Source organism: Notechis scutatus, chromosome 2, assembly GCF_049901735.1.
Source record: "Notechis scutatus isolate UNSWTSFEM ecotype Mainland chromosome 2, rNotScu1.2, whole genome shotgun sequence".
Classification (NCBI taxonomy): Eukaryota; Metazoa; Chordata; class Lepidosauria; order Squamata; family Elapidae; genus Notechis; species Notechis scutatus.
Genome location: NC_142010.1, coordinates 83,952,259 through 83,967,037, shown reverse-complemented (window position 1 = coordinate 83,967,037; position 14,779 = coordinate 83,952,259). Strand labels below are relative to the sequence as shown.

Genomic DNA, 14,779 nt, shown 5'->3' with positions numbered 1-14,779 from the left:
GAGGCTAAGAAAAAAAAATGTTATTCATTAGAGCTGGAAACTTGGGCTGAACTGAGACTTTGGGATAGAAGGCAAGACTGTGGATCATCTTTTGAAGGGTCCATATGTCAAAGGGATATTTCAGAACTGTGCCCTGGGGATTATGTCTTTTTTTTTGCCAGCTCCGGCTCTATTACTGTGAAAATGGTGAGAGGGCAATAAGGCAACTCCTGTTAGAAGGCTGTAATCCGGGCTCTGAGTTTGTCAAAATGATTTGCCTCCCTCATGTCGTATTTTATATGCGGAAGTTATATGTGTGCGTGTAGAAGTATGTAAATTACAGGTAGTCCTCAACTTACGAGCACAATTGAGCCCAGAATTTATGTTAGCTAAGTGAGAAATTGGTTAAGTGAGTTTTGTCTTATTTTATGACTTTTCTTACTACATGTATTAAGTGAATCACGCAGTTGTTAAATTAGTAGCACCGTTGTTAAGTGGCTTCCTCACTGACTTGGCTTGTCAGAAAGTCTCAGAAGGTGATTACATGACCCCGGGACTCTACAGCTGTCATCAATATGAAACCAGTTGTCAAGCATCCGAATGTAAATCACGTGACCATTGGGATGCTGCAGTGGTCATAATCGTGAAAATTGGTCATAAGTCACTTTTTTCAGTGTCGTAACTTTGAATGGTCACTAAATGAACTGTTGTAAATTGAGGACTACCTGTAGTTCCTTTAAAAGATTTTAATGTACTTTCAAAGTAGATTACTTATGGGTTTACTATGAGGATTTGTGAATTGAGACAATTGGGGGAAGGGGAAGAATTCTGAACCTTACAAAGAGGATTTTTATTAAATAAGGTTTATTCTCTGCACAGGTACATATAAACATCTAAAGCAAAAGGCATCCCTTCAGCCCAACTTAAGAAAATAACTGCTTTGGTAGATAAAGAGAATTGTTCTGTGTTTGTAAAATTATTAGATGCTTGATGCATCATCAAACTAATACAAGTCTGTTACAAACGTGCAAAAAAAATCAGGACCGTCTATATGTGTAGTCGTGTTGTAATTAATAATTATTTGAAGCTTTTACCTCATGTACTGATTTATTCATAATGAAAAATAAAGAAACCTCCTGCATTAAAACTGATATGTAAATCTGGGAAGGAAGTGCAGTTTGAAGTCCTATACTGTGTTCAGGTGTAAAAGGTGCGGGTTTTGCTGTGTTCGTGGGTCTGCGTTTGTGTTGGCTTACATCTTCCCTTCCCCTCCACGGAATCTGTTCTGCTTTACTAACCTCATTCTTTCATGTGTATTTTACATTTTGCCATGTAGGTTTCTCACAACTTTGCAGCCCTAGGCGGGCATTCTCTGAACAAGGTCCGCTCCGACTGATCCGGAGCGCCTCTTTCTTTGCAGGTTTGCTATGTGCTGTATGGATAGTCTAGTTGGTTTGACCAAACCGAGTGGATCTATAGTTTGGCCTTGGAAATAAGACCCCATAGTCACAGAAGAGAGGATAAGCTCTCCCCCACTCCTTCCCAAAGTGAAACCATCTTCAATTCACGTCAAACTGAGGAAATCCTTTGCGATTTGGAAATCCCTAACAATATAGGGATTACTTGTTCGTTTCTGCAAAACCGAATTAATTTTATTTCACCATTTGCCTAAACCTGAACTAAGCTGCTCCTGTTTGGCTTTCCATTATCCGAGTTTTATTTCCATGGCTGATTTAGACCTTTTTTTTTTTTTTTTTTCCTTTTCATGGATCTGCAAATCTATGATTTCTGAAATAATTATAATCAAGAAAACTTGATTTGTGGCAGATTGGAGTTCTAGCTTCTGCTTAGAATTTCATCGCTGGTGAATAAGAATTGGCTGCAAATGCAGATAGTGTCATGCTTAATTGAAGAAGCAATAGAAGTGCAAATCCAGATCTGATGCATCATAGAACACCCATCATATAGTGCTTGTCATACTCTTCTTTTTATTCTAGCACTGCTTATAGCTTGGTACCAAGTGCTTTTGCTCCATGGCTAACCTCCCTTTTTCAGTAATATTTCATTTCTGTTGAAATGAAGAAGTGGGCTGCAAATACTGCCTGAACCTTTGTGAAGCTACATACTGTGTATGACTAGATCTGCTTTGCAGCCTTCTTTGGTGATTGGGTATGCCTTGCTGTTATTTTCAAAGTTCTAAATGAAGTTACCAATGAGCATGATTATTTGGTAAATTAAATGGAGCATGAGATGGTGAGAAAGTTTTATGAACTTGGATTAACGGATGGTCTTCTCTTCATAGTTCACAGCAACCCTATGGACATGCCTGGCAGAGAACTGAATGAAGACAGAGACAGTGGAATTGCAAGATCTGGTAAAGTTGTTTATTAGTAACATAAGGGCCTGGGTTTTCTTTATTATATATCTATTTTGTCATTGTATATCTTTTTTTGGATGGATTACTAAGGCTTATTATGTTTTTTGTTTTTGCTGGTACAATACTGAACCTAGCCAATTGTTCTTTCATTAATGGTAAGCAAACCTATGGCTTAGCATAATATTCCTTGCTAGTTCAGCAGAAGCATAAAATGTATTAGGCGTTCTTAAGAATAACTCGTCAAACAGTTTGCTGAATGCTGCAGCTTGAAAAGACTCAATCTTGTTTTAACAGAAAGAAATATTCTATTAAAAAGGTATCGCTGTGGGGCTAGGTAATTTCAAGAAAAGTGTTTGTCAGTGGAGGCAGCCGCTGAAAAGACATTTCTTACGGTGCATCCTGTGCGTATCAGTGTATAGACAGGATCCAAAAAGAAAAAGAAAGATAATATGGATGGTAGTGTGTGTCTGATATCCGGGTTACTTAATAGTCTCCTTTATAGAAGAAGAAAAAGCATATAACCACCACAAAAAGGAGAACGCCTTGTGAGCAATAATTGTTACCTATGTTCAGATTTTGCTTCTCACATTCACAAAATAAACCTATTTGTCATGAATGAAATGTTTTTTTTAATGTAATTTCCCTTTTTGTTATGGTTACAGCATCTCTTAGCAGCCTGCTTATCACTCCTTTTCCATCTCCGGGTTCTTCACTGAATAGAAGCTGTGCTAGTAGTTACCAACGGCGCTGGCGTCGCAGTCAGACGACAAGCTTGGAGAATGGAGTCTTCCCTAGATGGTGAGCAGGTTGGAAATGCTGTTTGAATTTCCACATGTGTATAGGGTGTGATTGGCTGATTGCCTGGAATCCAACATCTTGGTGCATCTTTCAATGCTCCTGCAAGAGAGTAAATGTTTTAGGATAATGGTGTGAGCATAGAACACAGCTTCATGTTCATTTTATGTGCGGGTTTCCCTTGTGCATTAGAGTTAGGCACCTAATAATTTGAAACGCAATTACCCCAGTTGCTTTGTTCCATATTATTTCCCAGTATCTAAATGACTCCTTTTAATTCAGTGGAGTTTACTTCCCCCTTTCCCATCTTATTTGAAAAGTTATGAAAGAAAACCAGAGCATACTGTTTTATGGGACATTCATGTTGCGATAGACTGTAGGCCTATTGCAACATAAAATTTCATGAAGATATGTGTTAAGAAGGGGCAAAGAGACAAAAAGCACAAGTAGGAGATGGAGGAGACTGGCAAAGCTACCTGTGAGAAAGCTGAATGTGAACTGGCTGTGTGAGATAGCTTCCAAATATTGGGAAATTATCATTCTACTATATTTATTATTGGGTCAGCTCCACCTCCATTATTGTGTCCAATTCTGGGCACTAAAAGAAGGAATTGGAGACAATAGAGCAATTTCTTAAAAGAATAACAAAGACAATGAAAATTTAAGTCCCATGAAGAAAAATGGAAAGAACTGGGAATGTTTAGCTTGGAGAAGAAAAGATGAAAAAAACGTGATGGAATATTTCAAATTCCTGAAATGATATAACAGAGAATGCAGTTATGTTAAGGGGGCTGATTCTATTTGGAATAAGAGATTTAACATGACAAAATATTCCATCTGAATCTTGTGGAAAATTTACCTGCAAGAGCTGTTTTCAGGATATGTTTAGAGGTTGGGCTGTTGTGATTACTTGAATTGGATTCCTATACACAGCACAATCTGTGATTTAAATTGTTCTCCACAATTCTATGATATTTAGAACTGTGGGCATTAATAGCAGATGCCTAGAACAAGCATGCTTGATTTGGGTGAAATGTTAATTTCAGATTATCATTAAAAAAAAAAAGACAATTGTATCAAAGTTCTACTTGCAATATAGTTTGAAACATTTCAAATTTACAGTTCTTCATTTTTTGGTTCTTATAAAGGTCAGTGGAAGAAAGCTTTAACTTGTCAGACGACAACTCCAGCCCAAATCCAGGAATTGTCAGGAAAAAGAAGATAGCAATTGGGGTGATATTCTCACTTTCAAAGGATGAAGAAGAAAGTAGCAAATTTAATGAGTTCTTTTTCTCACACTTCCCTCTTTTTGAGAGTCATATTAATAAGCTGAAGAGTGCAATAGAACAGGTAAATACTATCATCACCTACAGTATATGTACTTTTAATATATTTGCTAATTCTAGTTTTACGATATGACTTTTATCAGTTTAATCTGCAAGGTTGAGGCTTATTATTTAGAGGCATTAGACCAGTGCTTCTCAACCTTCACAACATTAAAAAGTGTGGATTTAAACATATTGGCTGGAAAATTCTGGGAGTTTGAAGTCCACATATCTTTCAGTTGCTAAGTTTGAGAAAGACTGCGTTAGACCAAGTTGGCGATGCACATGCAGACTCCATAATGCTAACGTTGGGAAGTGGCCTTATTTCAGGGTAATGCATAAAGGTCTTGAAATCACTCTTAAGTAGCCAAGAAGGAAAGACTGTGCTGAACTAATTTAGTTACTTTTGAGTTACATGGTTTAATAGCTATGCCTATAGGTCTCTGAGCTAAATTCCTAGTTATAATTCCTCTGCTCAATTATCTTGCCAAGGGCTTCCCTTTGAAAAATATTTACACCCAAAAAACCGGCATAGGAATTATAGTCATGCCATTGACATAGACAGGGGTCTTTGGGTACATTAGCATATTCTCCTCACCCTGATGTAAAGGTGCCTCTGCAACCCTTCCATGAACCCGTGTCTGCATGTCCTCTCCATCTTGGGGCCACCCAGTGGCTGACTCGGGCCAACCAGTGGCTGACTCGGGCCAAAGACAGGTTTAGGTTTTCTGATACTCAAATAGTGAGTACTATTTTGCTGGGACCCAAGTCACTGAATGCCGACAGCGTGGGGTGCATTGATGTGCATGGGAGAGTTTGCCATAACATGTTCTGCATCAGTCTTTTGTGGACTCTTTTGCTGTGATCCTGGACTGTTCCCCTTGCCTCTAGTCCCTGAACACTGTGACCCCACTGCCCATTCTTGTTTTGCCTGTGTGGGAGACTGTACCATAGTACTTCCCCCCCACCCTTTTAAATGATACAGGGCACTTCATCATCAGCACATTTGAAATAATCACAAAAAACCTTTGAAAAGCAATCAGTGTGCCAGTTGGCAATCGCCTTGAGTGAGCAGATGACACAAGTCTCTGCAGTCTTGCTTTGTATATACTATAGATACTGTCAGCAGCACTGGGTACACTGACTGTGAGTGCACAGCACATGTTAGACAAAGGCTGCCAAATGTAGGATAGGTTGGATTCCAACTAGCTCTGAGATGGAACAAGGGCATGGCTATTGGAATTGGCCTTAGTGAGTTGAAGGAATAGTTCTGCCATTCTCTCTCCTCTGCATATATTAAAATTATACAAAAACCCACAGCTGTGGAAACTGACTTCTGCTTACAGAATAAGATTCCCTCTTCCTTGAACCCGTGGCCTCCTCTTATATCTTCTGCATCGAAATCCTTCATGGCTTTAAAATGGATGATAGATAGATGACTGCGCCTATTAAGCTCCTGTACTGTATTTTAGTGGTGGAAAGTGCCCTGTGTTACAGTCCTACATGAATACAGTGCATTGTGCACATTTCTATTTGCACAAAGCCAACAGAGAGCTTAAATCAGATACGAGAATATCTATGTGATAGTGGGGAACACATGATGGAACACCATGTGAATTCTGAATTGGGTCCTAGTCACTTGCTTCAAAGTGATAAAGAGGTGAGAACAATGGATCTGATTACTTTAGGATTATGACTCCCATTAACCTGCATTCTGCCCCTTGTTCACAGAACAAATCCTACCTCTCTAACAATGAATTCTATTTACTATTGGGTGCAGGCAATTAGTTGAAGGATTTGTTTGTTTCTGTATAGCCTCTTGCAAGCAAGAGTGTAGGAAAAAGGGACAGTGTAAATACTTGTTCTTCACATATCTCTATCTTGAATATCAAGGAATAATATTTCTCGCATTAAAAAGAAGTCCACACACAGACATAACAAAAAAAGAAATCCACCCTCTGTTTGTCTGCTCAAGTCCACTTTAGATAAAACATAGCATATGACTTGGAGTTTTGCCTGACACTAGTTTAAACAATTTTTTTCAAGGCTATGAAAACAAGCCGTCGGTCAGCTGATGCCAGCCAACGGAGTTTGGCATATAACAGGATTGTGGATGCCTTAAATGAATTCAGGTAAGGGGTTTTTTTTCTTTTTCTTTTACTACTTTTTTCAGTTCTAACAAGTGTTTAAATGCTTCTGGTAACAAATGTATAATGCCGAAAATAAACTCTCAATTCACATTATTCTTTGCTGAAGAGCAGTAATTAAAGCCATCGTCCACTATTGTTTAGAACAGAGGTGGTTAACTTATATTCTTTACATGTTCTGAATCCAGATGTTCTGGCTGGGGAAACTAGTAGGCTTCTGGTTGTTTATTTTTAGATCTAAAGGACATTTTAATTTAGAGACTTCAGATTTTCAATCCTGTTACTGTTCTAAAGCAAATATCTATAATCTGAGTGGTCTGTAGTGAATCTGTAATGCACGAGAACCCCGGGAACAGAGGTTTCTGCAGAAGAAAAGAGGGGGCAAATGATGAAAGCAGCATTGCACCCAGTCTCCACCCCTTTTCTACAAGTGTGGGGAGATGACGTGCACTTAAGAAATGGGTGTTTACAGTACAATGTTGTTTTCATCGTGACAAAAGGTGTGGATCCTGCAGACACTCCTATCCTAGAAGGTTGTGGTGCAACAGGAGGCATCAAGAACTTTCCTAGAGAATGGGAGAAACACCTTCATATATGTGAATGCTTTTTATGTGATCAATTGCAGTGATTCAGTCTCTAGTTGTCATGTGCAAGCAAATCTGTTGCCTTTTCTTAGAGATATTTAAATGAATCCAACTTTTCTAAGAGGAAATAATGCAAATAAAATGATTGCTATTATAGCAGTTCATAAGCTATCCAGTACAGAAAACTAATTCAGAACTACATTTTGAGTGCAAAGCCTTTAACCTGTCATCTACTGTCCATCTGCCTTTAATTTGCACAGTTTGCAAAGTTTAAAGTTTACTTGAGAAAAGAATATTGAGGGATTTAAAATGTAGTTCTGTAGTAAATTTAAATCAGCCATTTTGGGGTATTTGTTTGTCTGAAAAGCATGAAGTAGAATGGATTTTGGATTCTTGTTTTTATTTTATTTCTTATTTGATTCTTCCTTTTATTTGCTTTCTTTGCTTCCATATATGTTATGCCTCTTAAAATTTGAACCTTGAAACATAAATCATGTTAAATCAAGAAATCAGCTGATCTGTGGTGTCTTGAGGCTTGGAACAGACTTGGCGCTTTGGGGATGGTTTGCATCAGCTTCTAGGGAAAAGCAGAAGAGGTTCTGATTATTTAGGAACAGAGCAGAAAGTATGTGCAGTCCCAGTTTCGGTTCTTGACGTACCCCGTCCACGGGATTTTTTAGATGCCAGAGTTAGTTTGCTTGAGAGAGTGGAGGCAGAACAGACTTTGATGGGCCAACACAATCCAAGCCTAGATTGTCAGGCATGCACAGTACAATGGCAAAGCATTTCACGAGGCCATCTCATGTATAGTCTTTATTCAGTGGAATTGGGACATAACAGAAAATGCTTTACTTAGCATAGCCTTTGAGAGTTCTCCCCTTGGCCACTTCTTTTGAAGCCAGAATCGTCGCTTGATGCCTTTGATCTGAGCCACGTTTGCAGGTATAACCATGATTTTTAAAGGAGACTCTTCTCCTGGAAGATGGACACCCCATTCTAAATCCAATACCACCTTGGAATGTGGAGCTAAGATTAGGATTGTGTGGAAACAAGGAACAGTCTATCACTGGAGACTGTCGGCATATTAATGTTTTAATATCACACAACTCCTTCTACATTGGAACACTAAATAATGCCAGTCTGGTTTTACTACCACATCCCTGTGTCCCCATGTTCCCTTTGGCTTCTAAAGGCTTCTGCTAATTAACTTTCAGCCCAACTGATGCTACAGAGGAAATTCTGAAGACCCGTTTTCTCTAGAGATACAGGGCTGGCAGGATCCCACTGGCAAGAATTTCCCTTTTGATCTGCCGGCTGACATCTGAGACAGTTCTTTCTTTCTTCCTGAAGTCAAAACGCCACAGTGTCTTGACATTGTGTAGAAGTGGTTGGAATGGTAGTTTTAGCATGCTCCCCACATTCTGTTTTTGGGTTTTTCTTCTTCACTGCAAAAGCAGATGCAACAAGGAAACCGTTAGAATTGGGGAGGGAAACACGTGCTAATGGCTGAATGTTTCTGCTTCAGTGGGAGAATTACTTCCCCTTGTGCCTTTCTGGCCTCCCTTTTTATTCTCTAGTATGAAATTGTTGCTGATGGCTACAAGGAAAGGATGACGTCTTTAGGGAATTGCTGTTACTGGCAGCGTTCGTGTCATTAAAGGGGTCTGGCATTCTTCCCCCAAAAGGCTACTTAACATGAATAAATCTGCAAGTATCTGTAAGATGCAGCACATTGTATCCTGAAATGGACTTCGGGAGGTTTTGAAAGAGAGGAGGTGTTTACTTGTACTGCATTGTAAATTTTTTAATATTATTAGTTCTGCTACCATGCAGACATATACAGGATAAGCAGCACTCCAGTACTGTAGGATTTCTCTGCAGTTCCGATTTGGCTTGGAATTGCTAACTCCTCTTTTGTTTATCTTCTAGAAGGAGCATTTCTCGTTTGATCTTTGATTGAGCTTGCCTTGGGCTTATGTTTAGGAACTGATTTTTGGCTTGCCCCTTTTACCTTCATGGAGAATATTAAATAAAAAGGAGTGGCTTGCTACTGAAGTGAAAGAGCAACTGAAGTGAAAACATTTCAAAAAGAAAAAAATCCAATCCTCTGTATTGTATATAATTGAGACATTTGTTGACTAAATCTTTAAGCACATGATATGTTGATTATGTAATGGGTTGGGAGGAGGGAAAATAGAGAAGTGCTTGGCCAGTAATAGGCCCAGAGTTCTGAAGTACAGTAAATATTCTACAGCAGCAGAGCTGGGTGCATAGAAACCAAAATATTACAGGGATGAAACTACCTCTGAGTTATTTTACTGTTTAACTAATGGTGTTAATGTGTAGAAGAGCTACTGTTGCCCAGAGTGTTTGATGATTTAGTGGGAATTTTGGAGTTCTGCAAACTGCACAGTTTATCGAGTATTTATATTAGCAGTAGAGTAACCAATTCACTTTCCAATCTTTTTTCTGTCTAAAGAGTTAGCATGCCAAGGCATACAATGTTTTCTTTGTTTCTTAAAAGAAAAACCTATCAAGCTTGTATCAGGACTTAAACTAGTATTTTTCTGTTCCCACATGATGGGGAGCTAACATTGACGTTTTCATGAAATGCAGAGTGGAGTGCTATGAAAAGGACCAAAGTGGTTGCCAATGGCTGGAGACCTGCAAGTTGACCAACCCTTTATTAGCAAATGAACCAGCAGCTAATGATGCCAATTCATGAACCTGTATAGATGTTCTTATACAGGTAGTCCACAATTTAACAACCACAATTGAGCCCAAAATCTCTATTGTTAAATGGGATGTTTGTTAAGTGAGTTTTGCCCCCATTTTACATCTTTTCTTGCCACTGTTGTTAAGTGAAACCACCACAGTTGATAAGCTAGTAAGTAACCTGGTTAAGTGAATTTGGCTTCCCCATTGACTTTGCTGGCCAGAAGGTTGCAAAAGGGTCATAAATACAAACCAATTACCAAACACCTGAATGTTGATCACATGACTCTGGGGATGCTGCAGTGGTCATTAGTGTGAAAAATGGTCATAAGTCACATTTTTCAGTGCCATTGTTGCTTTGAACGGTCACTAAATGAACTGTTGTAAGTCGAGGGCTACCTGTACATGTGCTAGAAGAATGCTGCAAGATAGCATTGCTGCTTTCTTCCATTTTTGCACTTTTCTTTAGACAAACACATATTGTGGGGACCTAGGAGGAAATATTCTTTGTGGAAAGTACAGGCTTTTCATAAATTCTGCAAGTGAGTCTCTTATAATCTTATTTCTACTTACTACAAGTTACAGAATAGCTTGAAAAATGTAAAAAAATAAGGACTGGGATACCAAGAGTTCTAATATAAGGAATCCTGTTTTTACTCCTGTCATAACATTGCATCATTCTTACTTTTCTGTTCTTCACTGATTATATATATATTTTTAAAAGACTCTGCCTCCGATTTTTTGTCTTGTTTATTTGAGTACGCTGGCAGAGGGGAAGTAGTCGTCAGCTGATGTGAGTCTACCTTGCTTTCAAAAGAAGCTAGTTTTTTAAGGAAACCAGCCTTATATAAAGACAGGTTTTATTTTTAGCGTATGGATGTTTCTATCAGGTCTGTGGCAAATTGGTGGGTGGGGATGATTCATTGGAGTTGCTGACAAAAACTGAAAAGGGTTGGTTAGCATCAAAGTGTTTCATGTACTAAAGAAACAGCAAAGGAGCTTTTGTCATCAAAACATAACAGGGAGGAAATGAGTTTCAGAATTTAAACTAGTCACTGAGAGGCCTGTCAAAGATGAGTTCATCCAAGCTTTAAGCAGCCAGTACTCAAGGGTCTATGCAATAATTTTGCTGGTATGTGTGCATTCAGTGGCTATTACATTTTTAAATAATAACCATATGGGGAGAGGAAAATATGCAGAAAAAGAAAGAAGTGTTGCAAATAGGAAACATCTCATGAGGTTTGAAAGCCAGTGTGCACAATGTTTTAAAGCAAACCCCATCATTCTCTTGAGAATCTTTACATTAAAAAACAAATTGTGCATCATGACCTCTTTTTTAATTTACAAAGTGCCTGTGCATTTTTCAGTGCCAAAAAAGAAAAGAAACACTTTCCTGTGCACACTTCAACATTATGAATTTAATTATTTCTTTCCAGGGTAAATTTTCCAGCTTTTGGGCTAAGATCAGATCAAGTGGGAAAAATAAGCACAAAATAAATCAGGTTATTAACAGCACTTCGGCTTTTCCAAATTCAAAATGGTTGGCCTTCATTAAATAGGCAGCTTTTTACTTTTGTATCATCTGTGGGAAAGTCTGCAAAATTGGTAGATCTACATCACAGAAAACGTAAGGGGGTATTCTAAAAGGGACATTAGTGCCTAAAATAGCCTTCCCCAACTTTGTATATTTGTGTTATTACTGCAAGTTGCAGGATTTTCAACTAGATACTGAATTGGAGATAAGTAAATTAGTATCCTAAGAACTGCATTATATTAATCTCTTTTTATTAAATTTGAATGTGGTCACGTTTAAAATAATGTCCCCCAGTCTTGTCCCTTTCTTGCTAGATGGATTTGACTGTTACTATCCCAGTCCCTAAATATTTTTGACCACGATATCTGGGATGATGGAAATTATCTCCCAATACACCCAGAAGAGTCTGAGTTGGGATGCTGAGTTAAAGCCACAATTTTTGACAAATCCGGTGTAGAAATGCAAAAGCGCTGCTACAACCCCATTCCCATTTCCTTCATAATAAGAAGATTTTGTCCTATCAACTGTGGGAAAGATTGCGAGTACCAAAGCTTTTAAGCACAGCATAGACATAAGCTCTGAGCTTTATCTTCCAAGAGGATTTTCTCTATAAAGATGAGCTTGGCTGGATTGTAAATATGTGGCCTTGTTTCCAAACATTGTGTTTAATTATACAATAATTATCATTATCATTATAGTGGAAGGGGGAACAGCTTCTTTCTGGTCTAAAACTGGTATAGTCCCAAGGAACCAAAAGAAGAAACTCCAACGGCCTTGACTTTGCTTTCAACACCTGGACAAGTGACTAAGTTGCCCTACTATTCACCCACATTGACTATAGGTAGGCTTAGACTTGTAGATATATGTACATTTCTACAATTAGCCTATGTTCTTTTTCGTCCCAGTTCCTCTTCTTGGTTGTGCATAGCTTCTTTTTCCCAGCCGTGACCATGTCCCCACCCCACCCACTCTCTTACTGGGTAGTGGCCACGTCGGCTTGCTTAGAACTTCCTCAGAAAAAGAGGCAAAGAGATTTCCCAGAGACTGCTAAGATGCAAATGTAAGGAAAGGATTGAAACAGTCTGTGACGTGCTTTGCGCCTTACATAATCTCTGGCTGTGCCCTGTGATGCTTCTTTGAGGAGGGAAGGGGTAGATTCCTGCTGCTTGCTTATCCTCAGAGACAGAGCCGGGGAGAAATGCAAGGCAGGCTGTCCACCCGCCCTTGGCCAGTTAATCCTCTGCCTAGTGTTTTGTGCAAATTACTTCTATATCTGGCACAGAGGGTTCCCTTCGCTGCAGTCACATGCCTGCTGGCGAGCGGCCAGTGGAATCTGATCTCTCTGAGGAAACACTATCAGTTGCAGATGCAGCCACAGTTACCAGAATAGTAAATAAGGAGTCACAAGACTGGAGCTAGCCTTTCAACGAAAACAAATGTTTAATATCTCTGGCTTAAAACAGACGCTCTTGCTTCCTCCTCCTGTTTCTCTCCCGCCCTTGAAGTACCTATGGACTATTCAGACTGAGGTAGCTTTCTGAAAGCTTGCTTTGGTGGATTTGAATATGCTGAAATGGGACCCAGGAGGCTGTTTTGAAAACTTTGAATTCCACTTCAGCTTTGTGAAATGGGCTGGTTTTCTGTTATGCAAGTTACAGCTTCCACTTCAGTTTTTTTGTTTTTTGTTTTGGTAGTGGTGGGAATTCTGATGGATAGATGGCAGATCTGGATTGCAGTCAAGGAAAGCCAAAGTCACCCTGAGAGAACTGTAGTTTTCTTCTGATTTTTATGTTTAGCTGTGAGTCTAGATCAGTGTTTCCCAGCCTTGGCCTCGGGAGGGAATGTGGACTTCAACTCCCAGAATTCTCCAGTTATGAGGCTTTGTTAATGAAAGAGCAAGCAATATTACGCTTCATAGAAAAAATACTACAGAACAGCTTTCTATACAGGTAATCCTCGACTTTACGGCAACAAGTGAGCTCCAAATTTGAGCTTTGTTGCTGAGTGAAACAGTTGTTGAACAGTTGCCTTATTTTTGACCTTTTTTTAACCCTTTATGACCTTTTTTTACCACAGTTGTTAAGTGAATTGTTGCAGTTGTTAAAGTTAGTAATGTGGTTGTTAAGTGAATCTGGCCCATTGTCTTTTGCTTGTCAGAAAGGTACAAAAGGTGATCACTTGACCCCAGGACACCGTAACCATCATAAATATGAGTGAGTTGCCAAGCGTCTGAATTCTGATCATATGACCATCTGGACGCTGTAACAGTCGTGAGTGTGAAACATGGTCATAACTCACTTTTTTCAATGCTGTTGTAACTTCAAACGGCCACTAAATGAACTGTTGTAAGTTGAGGACTACCTATATCAGCACTTGTCAATCTATTTTGGAGGACACCTTCTAATGATGGACAGTTCCTTTATGTCTTCCAAACTTTCATAATCTCCAAGGCTTTTTAGTGCTGCTAATATTAATTCTCTTTTACATGGGACTTAGTTTGAATCACATTGGTATTGCTAATACAGGTAGTCCTCAACTTATGACCACAACTGAACCCAACATTTATGTTGGAAGGCGAGGCATTTGTTAAGTGAGTTTTGCCCCATTTTATACAACCTTGTCACAGTTGTTAAGTGAATCATTGTAGTTAGGTTAGTAACAGGGTTGTTGTGTGAATTTGGTTTATTGGCTGACTTTGCTTGTCAGAAAGGTCACAAAAGGTGATTCCATGATGCTACAATTGTCGTAAATGTGAGACAGTTGCCAACCGTCTGAATTCTGATTCAGATTATCATGGGGCGGCTGCAACAGTTGTAAGTGTGAAAAATGGTCATCAGTCACTTTTTTCAGTGATGTTGTAACTTTGAACAGTCACTAAATGAAGTGTTGTAAGCTGAGGACTACTTCAAAGGTGGTGTTCAGCAGGTTCTGACCAGTTCTGGAGAACCGGTAGTGGAAATTTTGAGTAGTTCAGAGAACTGGCAAATGCCACCTCTGACTGGAGATTTTACAGTATCCTTCCCCTGCCACGCCCACCTGGCAACGCCCACAGAACTGGTAGTAAAAAAAAAATGAATCCTACTACTGGACTACTTGCACTTAGCAAAGGACCAGTTTTGCTAGGTTCTTTTCTCTATGAGAAACTTCTTAGCTTGTCATTTAAAGAATTCCAGGTTGGATAGTATAGAGCTCATGGAATCCCCACACATTGTTTCAGAAATCATTAAGGATGATATATTAGTATTTGGCGAGAGACCTTCAAACAGGCTACTGTGGCAGTTTCTGAACTGCATGTAGTAGTAACTGGAAAAACGGAGTAAATA

General features: G+C 39.1%; 1 protein-coding gene across 4 annotated transcripts in view; it reads left to right on the top strand.

The window, feature by feature from the left end:
- Positions 1-14,779, top strand: part of FNIP1 (folliculin interacting protein 1) — a 95,855-nt gene that overhangs the window by 66,276 nt on the left and 14,800 nt on the right. For 3 of the 4 annotated variants that reach the window (XR_015747592.1, XM_087955330.1, XM_026687412.2), the window contains exons 7-11: positions 1,316-1,399; positions 2,282-2,353; positions 3,019-3,154; positions 4,300-4,501; positions 6,523-6,608. Coding sequence is in view for 3 of the 4 variants with exons in the window: in XM_087955330.1 (XP_087811456.1) it covers positions 1,316-1,399; positions 2,282-2,353; positions 3,019-3,154; positions 4,300-4,501; positions 6,523-6,608 (580 nt within the window). In the remaining variant the exon portion in view is untranslated. The remainder of the gene's footprint in view (positions 1-1,315; positions 1,400-2,281; positions 2,354-3,018; positions 3,155-4,299; positions 4,502-6,522; positions 6,609-14,779) is intronic. The other variant, XM_087955331.1, reaches the window with a different exon arrangement.